The sequence below is a fragment of the Ananas comosus genome, linkage group 1, assembly GCF_001540865.1.
Source record: "Ananas comosus cultivar F153 linkage group 1, ASM154086v1, whole genome shotgun sequence".
Lineage (NCBI taxonomy): Eukaryota > Viridiplantae > Streptophyta > Magnoliopsida > Poales > Bromeliaceae > Ananas > Ananas comosus.
In genome coordinates this window covers 12,984,769-12,996,862 of record NC_033621.1, presented here as the reverse complement: position 1 = coordinate 12,996,862, position 12,094 = coordinate 12,984,769, and the positions used below count along the sequence as shown (strand labels likewise).

General features: G+C 31.9%; 1 protein-coding gene across 2 annotated transcripts; it reads left to right on the top strand.

Moving 5' to 3' along the window:
- On the top strand, positions 1,806 to 9,395 carry LOC109708773 (beta-galactosidase 7-like). Of its 2 annotated transcripts, none has more exons than XM_020230604.1 (19): positions 1,806 to 2,049; positions 4,416 to 4,511; positions 4,616 to 4,728; positions 4,803 to 4,869; positions 5,041 to 5,133; positions 5,199 to 5,342; positions 5,420 to 5,514; positions 5,822 to 5,930; positions 6,059 to 6,143; positions 6,235 to 6,353; positions 6,436 to 6,600; positions 6,720 to 6,901; positions 7,041 to 7,132; positions 7,561 to 7,673; positions 7,910 to 7,954; positions 8,107 to 8,214; positions 8,307 to 8,452; positions 8,606 to 8,915; positions 9,076 to 9,395. In XM_020230604.1, the coding sequence occupies exons 1-19, from the start codon at positions 1,831 to 1,833 to the stop codon at positions 9,184 to 9,186; spliced, it is 2,412 nt and encodes an 803-aa protein (XP_020086193.1). In that variant the 5' UTR covers positions 1,806 to 1,830; the 3' UTR covers positions 9,187 to 9,395. The 2 variants fall into 2 exon arrangements, with proteins under 2 accessions (XP_020086193.1, XP_020086187.1); XM_020230598.1 differs by having other exon boundaries at positions 7,910 to 8,017.

The window sequence follows — 12,094 nt, the reverse complement described above, 5'->3', positions numbered from 1 at the left end:
TAAATTTTAATATCCAAATTCGCATATTATCAAATCCGATGTCGAATTCAACCCCTAATTGCACATGCGTACGTGTAACCTTAGACTATATTTATATTTATACCATATTAATTAATTAATTTAATACTTAGTGCTTAACATTTTTATTTATTATTACTAATTTGACCAGTGAAATTAATTAACTATAATGTAACAGCTAAGATTAATTAATTTTAATTTGCTATTTAGCAAATATTAAATACCATCCACTTCAAAATTTGATAAAATCATATTTTCTCTCTTCTATTTTCTCTCTCTACATTTGTACACTTCACAGTTGCACCCTCTACTATCTCATAATTGCATCATGGTACCTCTTATCTAATTATTTTTCTTACTGAAAAATAAGATTAAAATATATGAACTTTTTTGAAATATGGACTATTTGAATTTAACTATCCAACTTTTTAAAATTTTGATTTTATTATCTAATCTTTTAATTTATTTGATCTGAGTCAATTAATAGTAATTTTACTTAAAATTTGAATATCTCGTTTATTTTTTTTTACAGATTTAGTAGTATGTTTTACGTAATTTTTACAACTATAAATTTATTAAAGTAAGTAAGTAGTTTAAATTTTGAAATCAAAGTGTAGACGACTGACTCAAAATCAAACAAATGAAAAGGTTGGATATCAAAATTTAAATTTTGAAAAGTTGGATAGTCAAATTTAAAATTTTTCATAGTTATATAAGTTTCATACATTTTTACCATATAAATAGTTAAATATTCCAGTTTTTGAGTTTGATTAATTTTTTATCCTACTTAACATAAATTGAAATGAATAATTTCATTAATATTAGATATCAAAAAGCTTAATCTAATTATTGAAAAAAAAAAATCCATCATATTATATACAAGTGATGGATTTTTAATTAAATCCAATTTGAGCTAATGCTTCTCAACACACTTCTCAACACATCTGAATTTCTATTTTTTCAAACACTAATTATATATAATTTAATTTTTTAAATATTTTTTATCATAATTTGTTAGCTTATAATGCATCTGGCAAAGTAATAGATGCCAATTTTTAAAAATAAATTTAAAAGCAAAAATGAATTTGTTTCCAAATTTTTATTTTTTATTGCGAAATAAATATTTTGGATGAAAGATTCTAAATAACTAACAGTCAAATCCTACGCTTTTAACTTGATAACGAACGAGGCCTAATATTGTACAATTTTAAAAAAAAAAGAAAGCATGTTGCAATATTGTTATAGTACAGGGACCTATTCTGAAAATTCTTCTATAAATATTAATTTTTAAGTTGGAGCATTTAGTCATTCTCAATCAGCGTTCTTCTGTTATTATGTTCATTTCTTATAATTTATATTAAAATATTTTTAAAATAATAAAAATATATTAAAAATAATTTTTTTTGACAGAACAAATAAGAATAATTTGATCAGTTCATCCTCAATTAAAGCCGTAATTCCCTAAAAGTATTTCTAAATTCTAAAAGAATGAATTGTAAATTTTTAAAAGTTATAAAAAAAATGTAGTAAAATATAGGAGTATTTATAGACAATTTTTTTAAAATAAAAACGTAAAAGAGGGAGGAAACAAACGAAAAACTTGAAGATACGCACAAACGTATCATTTACTCCTCCACAAGAATACGAGCCATAATTTCGGGGAGGCACCTACACTTGCTTATATTTACGCAAACATTTATATATATATATTGCACATATGTTTCTCAGTCCATGAGGTTTGTACAGTAACATAAAATTGTAGTGCATAGGAGGAGGAAGTGGTGGTGGTGGTGGTGGTGTGGGAGGAGGGAGATGGGGTCGAGGGCGGCGACGACGGCGACGGCGACGATCGCGGCAGTCACGGTGGTGTGGGTGTCGTGGGCGGCGGTTGCTGCTGACGCAAGCGTCAGCAGAGGTGGCGGCGGTCGCGAGAGAGAAGAGGTTGAGTACGACGGAAGGGCTTTGATAATAGAGGGGGAGAGGAGGATGCTCTTCTCCGGCTCTATTCATTACCCGCGCAGCACTCCTTCTGTAAGTATAATTCGTCTGTTTGGTTCTTAAGAAAAATATTAAAAAAGGTAAAAAAAATTAATGAAAAACTTATTTTTCTAGTTATTTTGTCTGTTTAGTTTCAAAGAAATTAGTTTTTCTAAAAGTTTTTTTTAGATTTTATAGAAATTAGTATTTTCGTTTTTCGGATTATTTTAAAAAGAAAATTAAAAAGGCTAGTTTTCTATAAAATCTAGAAAGAAATTTCTAAAAAAGCTAATTTTTTTTTAACCAAACAGGCAAAAAGTTGAAATTTTTTTTCATAAAAACGAGTACTTTTATGCAAAAAAAAAAAAAAAAGTTTCACACTTTTTCGAAAAAATCAAACTCTAAATTATTATTATTATTGCTCATTTAATTTTGTGTGTGTGTGTGATATATAGGTGGGCGTTACTTTTGGTGTGTGTTTTTATTTTCTTGGTTTGTTGAAACATTTGTGGGTCTATAATCTTGGAAAAATATTTTATGTGTTAGCCATTGTAGTATATCGATATCGCAATTCGGTTTCTGTACTTTTCATTTGAATTTTGAAACGATTTTTGCGATTCGGTTTATGTATTTTTCATTTGAATAATTTTTATTCTCTATATATAAATTTTCAAATGCACTATCATTTAATTTCTATTGTTAAAGAAAATTTTATTTTTTATTATAAAAGAATTTTTTATCATGTTTAAAATAAACTAAACTAAGCAAATTATTTGACATATGAAGAGGGTCTAAAGTATAATATACGAGAAAATCGGAATTAAAGTGTTTGATCAAGTAAAAATATTTAGACTATATATATATATATATATATATATATATATATATATGTATGTATATAGAATTTTGATTTATTTTTGGCTTTTTTCCTTCAATATTTAATGGTTTGATCTTCGATCTTTTATGACTCAAATAAAATAAAGAACATAGAGGAACATTTATTTATTTATTTATTTATTTTTATTTTTTTAATTTTACTTTTATTTTTAATTTGGTATAAGTGGGTGGGAACTAAATTTTCCTAATAAAAAGAGAAAAGAGTTTGTTGCGAATGCTTTGTCCTCTTCGTAAAAAGTCAACGAGATTAGGGTTGGGCCGGCGCATAAGATATATAGGCCGGTCCGGTCCGGCTCGGCTCGCTTCGGCTCGGTTCAATGCCCGGTTTAGGAGTTGGACCGGGTTCCACAAATGGACTTGGATAGGTTCATGTTGTGAGCTAATATTTTATTTTGGGAAAACTTCAAAAAACCCCCCGTGGTTTCGTGCATTCTCACTTTGCTACCCTGTGGTTTAAAACGTATCAATTTGCCCCCCTGTGGTTTCGTTTTTATCTTTTTGTTATCAATTTTATTATTATTTTTTTTTAAAATCAGTGACAAAGTTAAAATTAAAGGATACTAAAGTGACTATTCGATAAATATAGATGGTTATCTGAAGTTTTTTGTATATAATTTAACGAAATATTAACGAAAAAGCTTCCGAAAAAATAAAAATGAAACCACAGGGGGGTAAATTGATACATTTCAAACCACAGGGTAGCAAAGTGAGAATGCACGAAACCACAGGGGGGGTTTTTGAAGTTTTTCCTATTTAGGGAAAACTTCAAAAACCATATAATCCATCATTTGAAGTTTTATTTATTTATTTGAGACAATCTCCAAGATAAAAGACCATATAATCCATCATTTCGTCTTGCTTTAAGATCCGTGCATCGCACTTTTAAAAATAGCGAATTTAATGTTCTCACATTAAAATAAAAATTAGTTGCATACAGCTCTCTTTGTAAACATATCGAATAGCAAATATATCCTAATAAAGTTCAACTTTTTTATTTTTATCTGTGTAAAAATACATTGATATTTATATTTATTTCTTTGGTTTGTTACCGTTAAAGTACTGTCTATTTTTTAACAGCAGATAAGTGAAATAATATTTTTATCCTTACTAATATTTTCCTCCAAAAGTCTATTAGACAGAAATATCCTTTCAAAAAAATATTTTATTCAATAATATAAGAGGGGTAAAAAGATCAATTTAACTCATCTACTAACACTTTTCATAGAATAAGTAATCTTAATTAAGCTTCAGTTTAAATTCTTGTTGCTTGAAAGAAAGAAAGAAATGGTAGTGTGAGTTTTTTTTTTTTTTTTTTTTTTTTTTTTTGGAGAGAGAGATAGATAGCACGCTACCTGCTTCGTTTATTTCATTTAGAAATAAACTTAGCTGAAAATATGAATCCACTAGAATTCGAGCTTGAGACCTCGGATACCGACCACCAAATCCTATACCACTTACTGTAGAAACGGTCGGTTAGTGTGAGTTATTTTTTGAAGTATTGATGCAGTTACTTGACATGACAGATGTGGCCATCTCTCATAACCAAAGCCAAGGAAGGTGGCTTAGATGTGATACAAACATATGTGTTCTGGAATGTTCATGAACCCATCATAGGACAGGTACATTCTTTTCCATTTAGAATTTATTTACTAAGCACAGTTATATGAAAGTGTCATTATGGTTTTGTCACTGAAATATCATTATTATTAAATTTGATGATTAGTATAACTTTGAAGGGAGATATGATCTTGTGAGATTCATCAAAGAAGTTCATGCTCAGGGCCTTTATGTTAGCTTGAGAATCGGCCCTTTCGTCGAATCGGAGTGGAAATACGGGTATAAATCGCGAATTCTTATGTCATATCATAATTTTGTTATCTGATATTCGCATTGGCGAATTCTTAACGCAGAGGATTCCCATTTTGGTTGCACGATGTTCCGGGCATTACGTTTCGGTGCGATAATGAACCATTTAAGGTAAATGTGATCTTAAATCTCACTGTGGTCGTGATAGTCGACATCAATTTACACAAACAAGAAGAAGTTTTAGCTGTTCTCTTTGTTTTGCTAAATTTACAAGTCGAATTTGTCCAGCATTTCTTAAATTTGTTGTTCTTGTTCGCAAAACGTCGGCCGATTAATGTGCAGTGGCACATGGAAAGATTCGTAACGAAAATTGTCGACATGATGAAGTCGGAGGAGTTGTATTACCCTCAAGGAGGCCCCATCATCATTTCTCAGGTAAATCGAAGTTCATGTTTTTCTTTTTTACCGAATTAATATAAATGTAAGCAATTAATTCGCAGATCGAAAACGAGTACCAAATGGTCGAGCCTGCGTTCCATCAACGCGGGCCGCCTTACGTTCGTTGGGCAGCATCGATGGCCGTCGCCCTTCAAACCGGCGTTCCCTGGATGATGTGCAAACAAAACGACGCTCCCGACCCAGTTGTTTGTATCTTTAGTATCTTTTTTTTCAAAAAAAAACCTATACTAGATGTTTGTTAACTATAAAATTTTACTAACAGATTAATTCCTGCAATGGATTGATATGTGGAGAAACATTTGTAGGGCCAAATTCGCCAAATAAGCCATCATTATGGACGGAGAACTGGACAACTAAGTATGTCATATTATTTTTTGTACAGTTTACAAATTTAAGCTAGTTTAATTTCCATTACTCCTCGAAACTATAACATATATGTACGTTACAATATATATTTTGATCGAATTAAAATCGTTGTTTACTTAGTTTTGCAATTAAGTAGTTGCATTGTAAGCATTATTTATGGTATTTCTGCAGCTGCATAAGTGACTGACATGTTACAGATGTCGATGTAAGAACAAGAACATTAGATTTTAATTACCAGCTATTTTAATTCACAAATGCTACAATAAAAGGAATAGTAACTAAAAATTATTTCATGCAGATATCTAGTTTATGGTAAGGAGGCGAAGTTCAGATCAGCAGAAGATATTGCATTTGCTACTGCACTCTTTATAGCGAAAAAGAACGGAAGTTTTGTGAACTACTACATGGTATGCTTCGTTCTCATTCTTTCAACTTGAATATGAATTTTACATTGTAAAATTTAACATTATTGAACCAATATGCAAAATGTTTCGATTAACATATATAAGAATCTGACAATATGATTGTAATGCAGTACCATGGAGGAACGAATTTTGGGAGATCCGCCTCTTCCTTCGTCACAACAGGCTACTATGATCATGCTCCTCTTGATGAATACGGTATATTTTTACTTGAAAGAAAAAAATCTATGTAATTCTTAACAGATTATTATCTTATTTGATTGTTTTTATTTTTGTTTTTTTCATTCAGGTCTTATATGGCAACCTACATGGGCTCATCTCGGAAAATTACATGCTGCAATAAAGCTATCTTCTGAGCCATTACTTTGGGGAACATATACTAACCAATCATTTAGCCAATTCCAAGAGGTTATTAGTACAACTATTGTTAACATATTAACTAAAATTTTCTATGTGAAGTACTAGTGATTTGATACATAATTTTCGTCAGGCACATATTTTTCAAACGAATTCGGGAAAGTGCATTGCCTTCCTGGTAAATTTCAACAAGCATCAAATTGCAGCAATCAAATTTCGCAATACGACTTTCGAATTGCCCGCCAAATCGATCAGTGTGCTATTAAACTGCAGAAATGAGACCTTCAATACTGCAAAGGTTGGTTCCATGTTTAATTAGAGAGACTTCTTCATCCTTTGGATTAAAATCCACATCTTCTTTTATCCTGTTTTCAGATGAAATATTGTCAATTATTATATATGTTATCTTCTTTTCAGGTGACTGCTCAAAATGGTACAAGATCAGCAAAGATAGTGGATCATCTGAAAAATGCAGAGAGATGGAAAGTATTCAGCGAAGAAATCGCGAGCATCAGAAATGCGGAATTTACTACTAATCAACTCCTTGAACAAATGTCCACAACAAAAGATGCAACAGATTATCTCTGGTACTCTGTTAGGTAGATTCAAGACTTATTACTTTTTATTTTCGTATATTCGCTCTCAGGTTTTTCGTAGTGTCTGTTAAAATTGCATATCGAATACGCAGTGGCTCTTATTTTGTACTCATTTTGGTCTGCGATAATTACCTGAATGCAGCTACAATCATACGCCATTTTCCGGTCAAGAGTTGCTTCAGGTTGAGTCGAGGGCGCACGTCTTGCATGCTTTCGTCAACAATGAATTTGTAGGTGAGTAACTTCCATTAGTTCCTAATTTCTTATATTCAAATATAATGTATGTGGTTTTCTATTTTGCATATATAAAAGAAGAATTCGAGTAATGACACGTGTACCCTGAATGTATTTTCCTAAAATATTATTGATAAATCAGCTTTATGCATGTGGTAGTTGACCAGCAATTTAGTTTTACGCATATGGTAGCTTTTCTATATAAGAAAATATAGTGAATTGATTCTACTTTTTCAAATTTGATATGTAATAGGTGACATGAATATTTGTCATATGTATAAAACTAACTCATTAATAATATTCTAGATTATGTTAAATACTCTTTTTTAGCATTACTCTTTTTTTGTATAACTTAGTTATGCTCCAGAGTATCAATTCAAAATTCAAACTTTCAATTTAGTATCAGTTATGCTTCATAATTTGATTAGGGAGTGTGCATGGGAGTCATCATGGACCACCACTCATTGTTCTTGACACACCCATTCCTCTAGTCCAAGGACAGAACAACATCTCATTGCTGAGTGTCATGGTTGGTTCGCCGGTACGAATAACACCTTCTGCTCTTACTATTTTTCTGTAAATACTTATACAAAAAAAGTGCCAATGAACAAGAAACAAATTCTTCGGTTAATCATGATAAAAGATCTTCACTCAATAGAACAAATATTCCTAACTAACAATAAAAAAAATAGTTGTATCCTTTTGTAAATGTTTTCAAGAATATGATGATGGACAATTTAAGTTTGGACTTGATAAGTGTTCAATCAATTGTTAAAGGATTCAGGGGCTTATCTCGAAAGAAGATTCGCGGGTCTCCGGTCGGTAAGCATTCGACAGAGAGCAGCTGCATCTCAGAATCTTAATAATCATCAATGGGCATACCAAGTACTATTTGTTCAGTTACATTTATGCTAAAGATTAGCAAATTTTACGCATCATGAGAACACGAATTCGATCTAAAAAGATAATTGCAGGTAGGATTAGTCGGAGAGAAGGAACAAATTTACTCTGACAAAGGATCAGAGAATGCGGAGTGGCGATCGATTAAGAACTCTACTAATAAACCCCTTATGTGGTACAAGGTATCAAATTACAATTACGAAATCATTCTTTGATTATTGCTTAATACGTATATCATAAGCCAGTAGTTGATTCTAACTCTTGGTTTATTCAGACCACATTCGACGCTCCGCATGGCGACGATCCTGTCGCGCTAAACCTTTCTAGTATGGGAAAAGGCGAAGTGTGGATCAATGGAGAAAGCATTGGAAGATACTGGGTCTCCTTCAAAGCATCCAATGGACAACCTTCTCAATCTCTGTAATGTAGAAGTTATATATCATTTGAATATTTACACATATATACGAATCCTCAAAAGCACATACTTTGCACTAATGCCGTTTACGGTATATCGCATTTGTGTTACTTTGTTTCTCTCATCTGATGAGTATGTTTCAAATGAATTTTTACAAGGTACCATGTTCCGCGGTCATTTTTGAAGGATAAACAAAACCTTTTGATCCTCTTTGAGGAAATAGGCGGCGACCCTGTTGAAATCACGGTGAATACAATGTCGGTTACGCGAGTTTGTAGTCGAGTGAGTGAGACTAGTACACCATCAGTATTCTCAAAGAGTAAGCAACCAAGTGTTCATCTTCATTGCCAAGAAGGTAAAAGAATAGAGGCTATTGAGTTTGCGAGCTATGGAAACTCTTTTGGGGATTGCGAAGGTCACGGCGTAGGAAGTTGCCACTCAAATTCATCAAAATCTGTCGTCGAGAAGGTAATTATTAAGATCTTCGTGTTATCGATAATAAGACATTATCATCTCTTTATTAGAGAATGAATTCGCGACTGCTTAAATTTAAGTTGGATCTTCTCTTTTTTTCCATGTAAGTGAAAGGTTTGAACTTTTAGTTACTCTATTGCTATCATTTTGCTAGGCTTGTGTAGGCAAATTCAGCTGTTCAATCTCTGTAACATCCTCGATGTTCGGAGGCGATCCATGCCCTGGAACAGAGAAATCTCTTTTTGTTGTAGCAAGTTGCAGTTGATCTGCACCCCTGGATAAGTAAGTTCATCTAAAGAAGATCACTCGGAAACAGCAGGAGAAGCAGTGTACTGAGATAATAAGAGTGCAGTTCATAAATAGTGTGGTGTTAAAGTTTGTGAAAGCTCAAAGAGGTAACTAAAAAAAGAGGGTTTCAGATCAAAGAAACTGTTGTAATTTGCAAATTAAATGGCCAAGTTTCTCATTATGTAACATTCATTGTTTGAAATAATTAATCAATGTCATCAAAATTTTCCCTTTTTTTTATTTTGATTTATGTTGGTATTTCCTTTTTCTAAGGGGGTGTTTGGTTTTTCAAAACATATTTCAAAAAATGGTTTCCTGGAAAGGTATTTTTCTTTCATGTAGTTCTTAAGAAAAGTATGTAGTTTTTGAGAAAAAGCTTTTTTTTTTTTTTCAGATTTCATGTAAAACTAGTATTTTCATTTTTTGAATTTTTTATCTGGAAAACGAAAATTGTGAAACAATAGATGAAATACTCTTTTCTTTTTTCTGGAAAATAATTTTTCATGCTTTTCGGAAGAACCGGGCACCCCTAAGTCCTCTTATCTTATGAGATGAGATGGTAAACTTTAAATACCACCCCTGTGGTTTTGCATTTTCTCACTTTAGTTACCTGTGGTTTAAAGTGTATCAATTTAGTACCCTGTGGTTTTATTTTATTTTATTTTTTCTATCAATCCCTCTGTTAACTTTTTGTTAAATCATATACAAAAATTTCTGATACCCCACCTATAGTTCATCGAATATTCACTTTAGTATTTTTTTAGTTTTAACTTTGTCACTAATTTAACGAAAAAAAATTAGTGAAGGGGATAACAAAAAGAGAAAAATAAAATCATAGGGTACAAAAGTGATACACTTTAAACTATAGGGTACTAAAGTGAGAAAGTGCGAAACCACTGAGAAAACAATTTTATGGTTAAAAAAATATTTTTCATTTATTTAGTTTCCAAAAAAATAAGTTTTTTTTTCTAAAAAAATTAGATTTTATAGAAAAGTAGTATTTTCGTTTCTCGAATTTTTAATCCAAAAAAACAAAACTATGGAACAGAATTTTTTTTTATGGAAAAGTCTTTTTGTGAAATACAGTTTTTCATACTATTTCAAGAAACCAAATAAGTGTTTGAAAAAAAAAATATTACCAATCTTTTCACTAAATTATACCTTATTTTGTAAGATTTTACTACTACAAAGAGTCCCAGAAAAAGAGGCTTCTATTTTTGAGACTTGGTTTTATGTATCCCACCAAAGTAAAGACATTATTTTTTGATAACATTTTTGATTTGCGAAAAAAATAGAGCTAGAGACAGAAAAACCCTTCGTTCTTTCGATCTGTCAAAAACCAATACGCAGAGGCCAAAAAAAAAAGGATAAAAATTAATCCACACTGAATCCGCTTTGACCCACCAAGAAAAGTGCAACGACCCGACCCGCTAGCAACAATAACTTGTTGGGCCCAAACAACTATCTCAAAATGCTTAATCTCGGTTATTATTACTAGCGTGTAGGCCTCATATAAACTGATCGGAATCAGTATTCCCAGTTATTATTACTAGGATATAGGTCTCATATAAACTGATTGAAATTAGTATTCCATTCGATGTGGGACTATTGGAGTGTTACAAAAAGAAAGTAGGAGGTGAGGGACCCTCCCGCTATCGAATCCATCCCATTTGCATTCCTAAATAAGAGGAATGTAAGATGTACATCTATTTGAAATAGAAGCTAAGATTTTCTTATATAATACTCGTGATTCAACAATCTAAAAAAAGGAAAAAAAAATTCTGCATTGATAATTTTACATGTATTCGTAATAAGTTAACCACATTAAAACATATCAGGTAAACAAAATCAAATCAAGGGTGTCGAAAATAATAAAAACAAAGAGAATTGTGCAAACACAATGTTGTTAATGAATGGATTTGAGTATTAGAAAACAATATTTGGTTCATTGTAAGAGGTAAAAAGAACAGCAGCATCTGCTTAAAAATAGACAAATTGAGCACAGACATTCTAGGCACATTGCAATCCTCCAAAAGAACAAATTTTGGAATCAACAAAAAAAAAAAAAAAGAAAAAAAAGAAAACCCCTGGACCTGGTCTACCATGCATCTTGGAATCCTCCCATTTGCTCTCCCATCAATCTAATGCTGATAGATAAAAAAAAATTTAAAAATATAAAAGATGATTAAATAATCTACTTAAGAAATTAAGAAATTAAATAATCTACTTAAAATGGTCCATAGAACAAATACGTGCCGTACATTTTTACCAAAAAAAAAAAAGTTATACTGGTACAGAAAAAACTGGCTCACAATTTATAATGGTCCACGGATGACGTGGTGGACCCAGTTCATCCAACAAGTTCACCTTATCTATTGCATTTGCATGAGTGGGGTGGGCCCACACCAATACCATACAACGGATCACGTGCGTCCGTTGAATCGTGTCCCCGCCAAAAATCTCCCGCCCCAGCCTCGGCGCTTCTGGTGTTTCGGTGCACATCCGCTGTTTCCCTTACGAACACAGAACACGCTTACTGTGCACGTGCCGTGATTCTATTGGTTGGGTTTAAGAAAGAGCCAATATGTACTGCCACGTCGTTCGCAAACTTAAACGCGCTCTTGCGCATCGGCGCTCGATTCTTTCTCCTCACGTGAAAATTGTTTACCTGCACCTGATGTATCCGTACGTATCATGAACCGACTCAGTTTTAGACCATGAATGAAATATATTATTGCAATGTCTAATAAATTGGTGTAGGAGAGCTGGGGATGTAGTACTAATGCATAATAATTTTATTAATTTATTTATTTATTTTCTGAGTTTGTGTATGCGATAATTAAACTCAATAATTGGGATGCACAAAATAATTTTTTCTCTCTCTT

Excerpts from the sequence above, each read along its gene's own strand:
- LOC109708773 (XM_020230598.1), top strand. The coding sequence starts at position 1,831 with ATGGGGTCGAGGGCGGCGACGACGGCGACGGCGACGATCGCGGCAGTC. Across the intron at positions 8,215-8,306 it reads AACCCCTTATGTGGTACAAG|ACCACATTCGACGCTCCGCA; the intron begins GTATCAAATTAC and ends TGGTTTATTCAG. Across the intron at positions 8,453-8,605 it reads GGACAACCTTCTCAATCTCT|GTACCATGTTCCGCGGTCAT; the intron begins GTAATGTAGAAG and ends AATTTTTACAAG.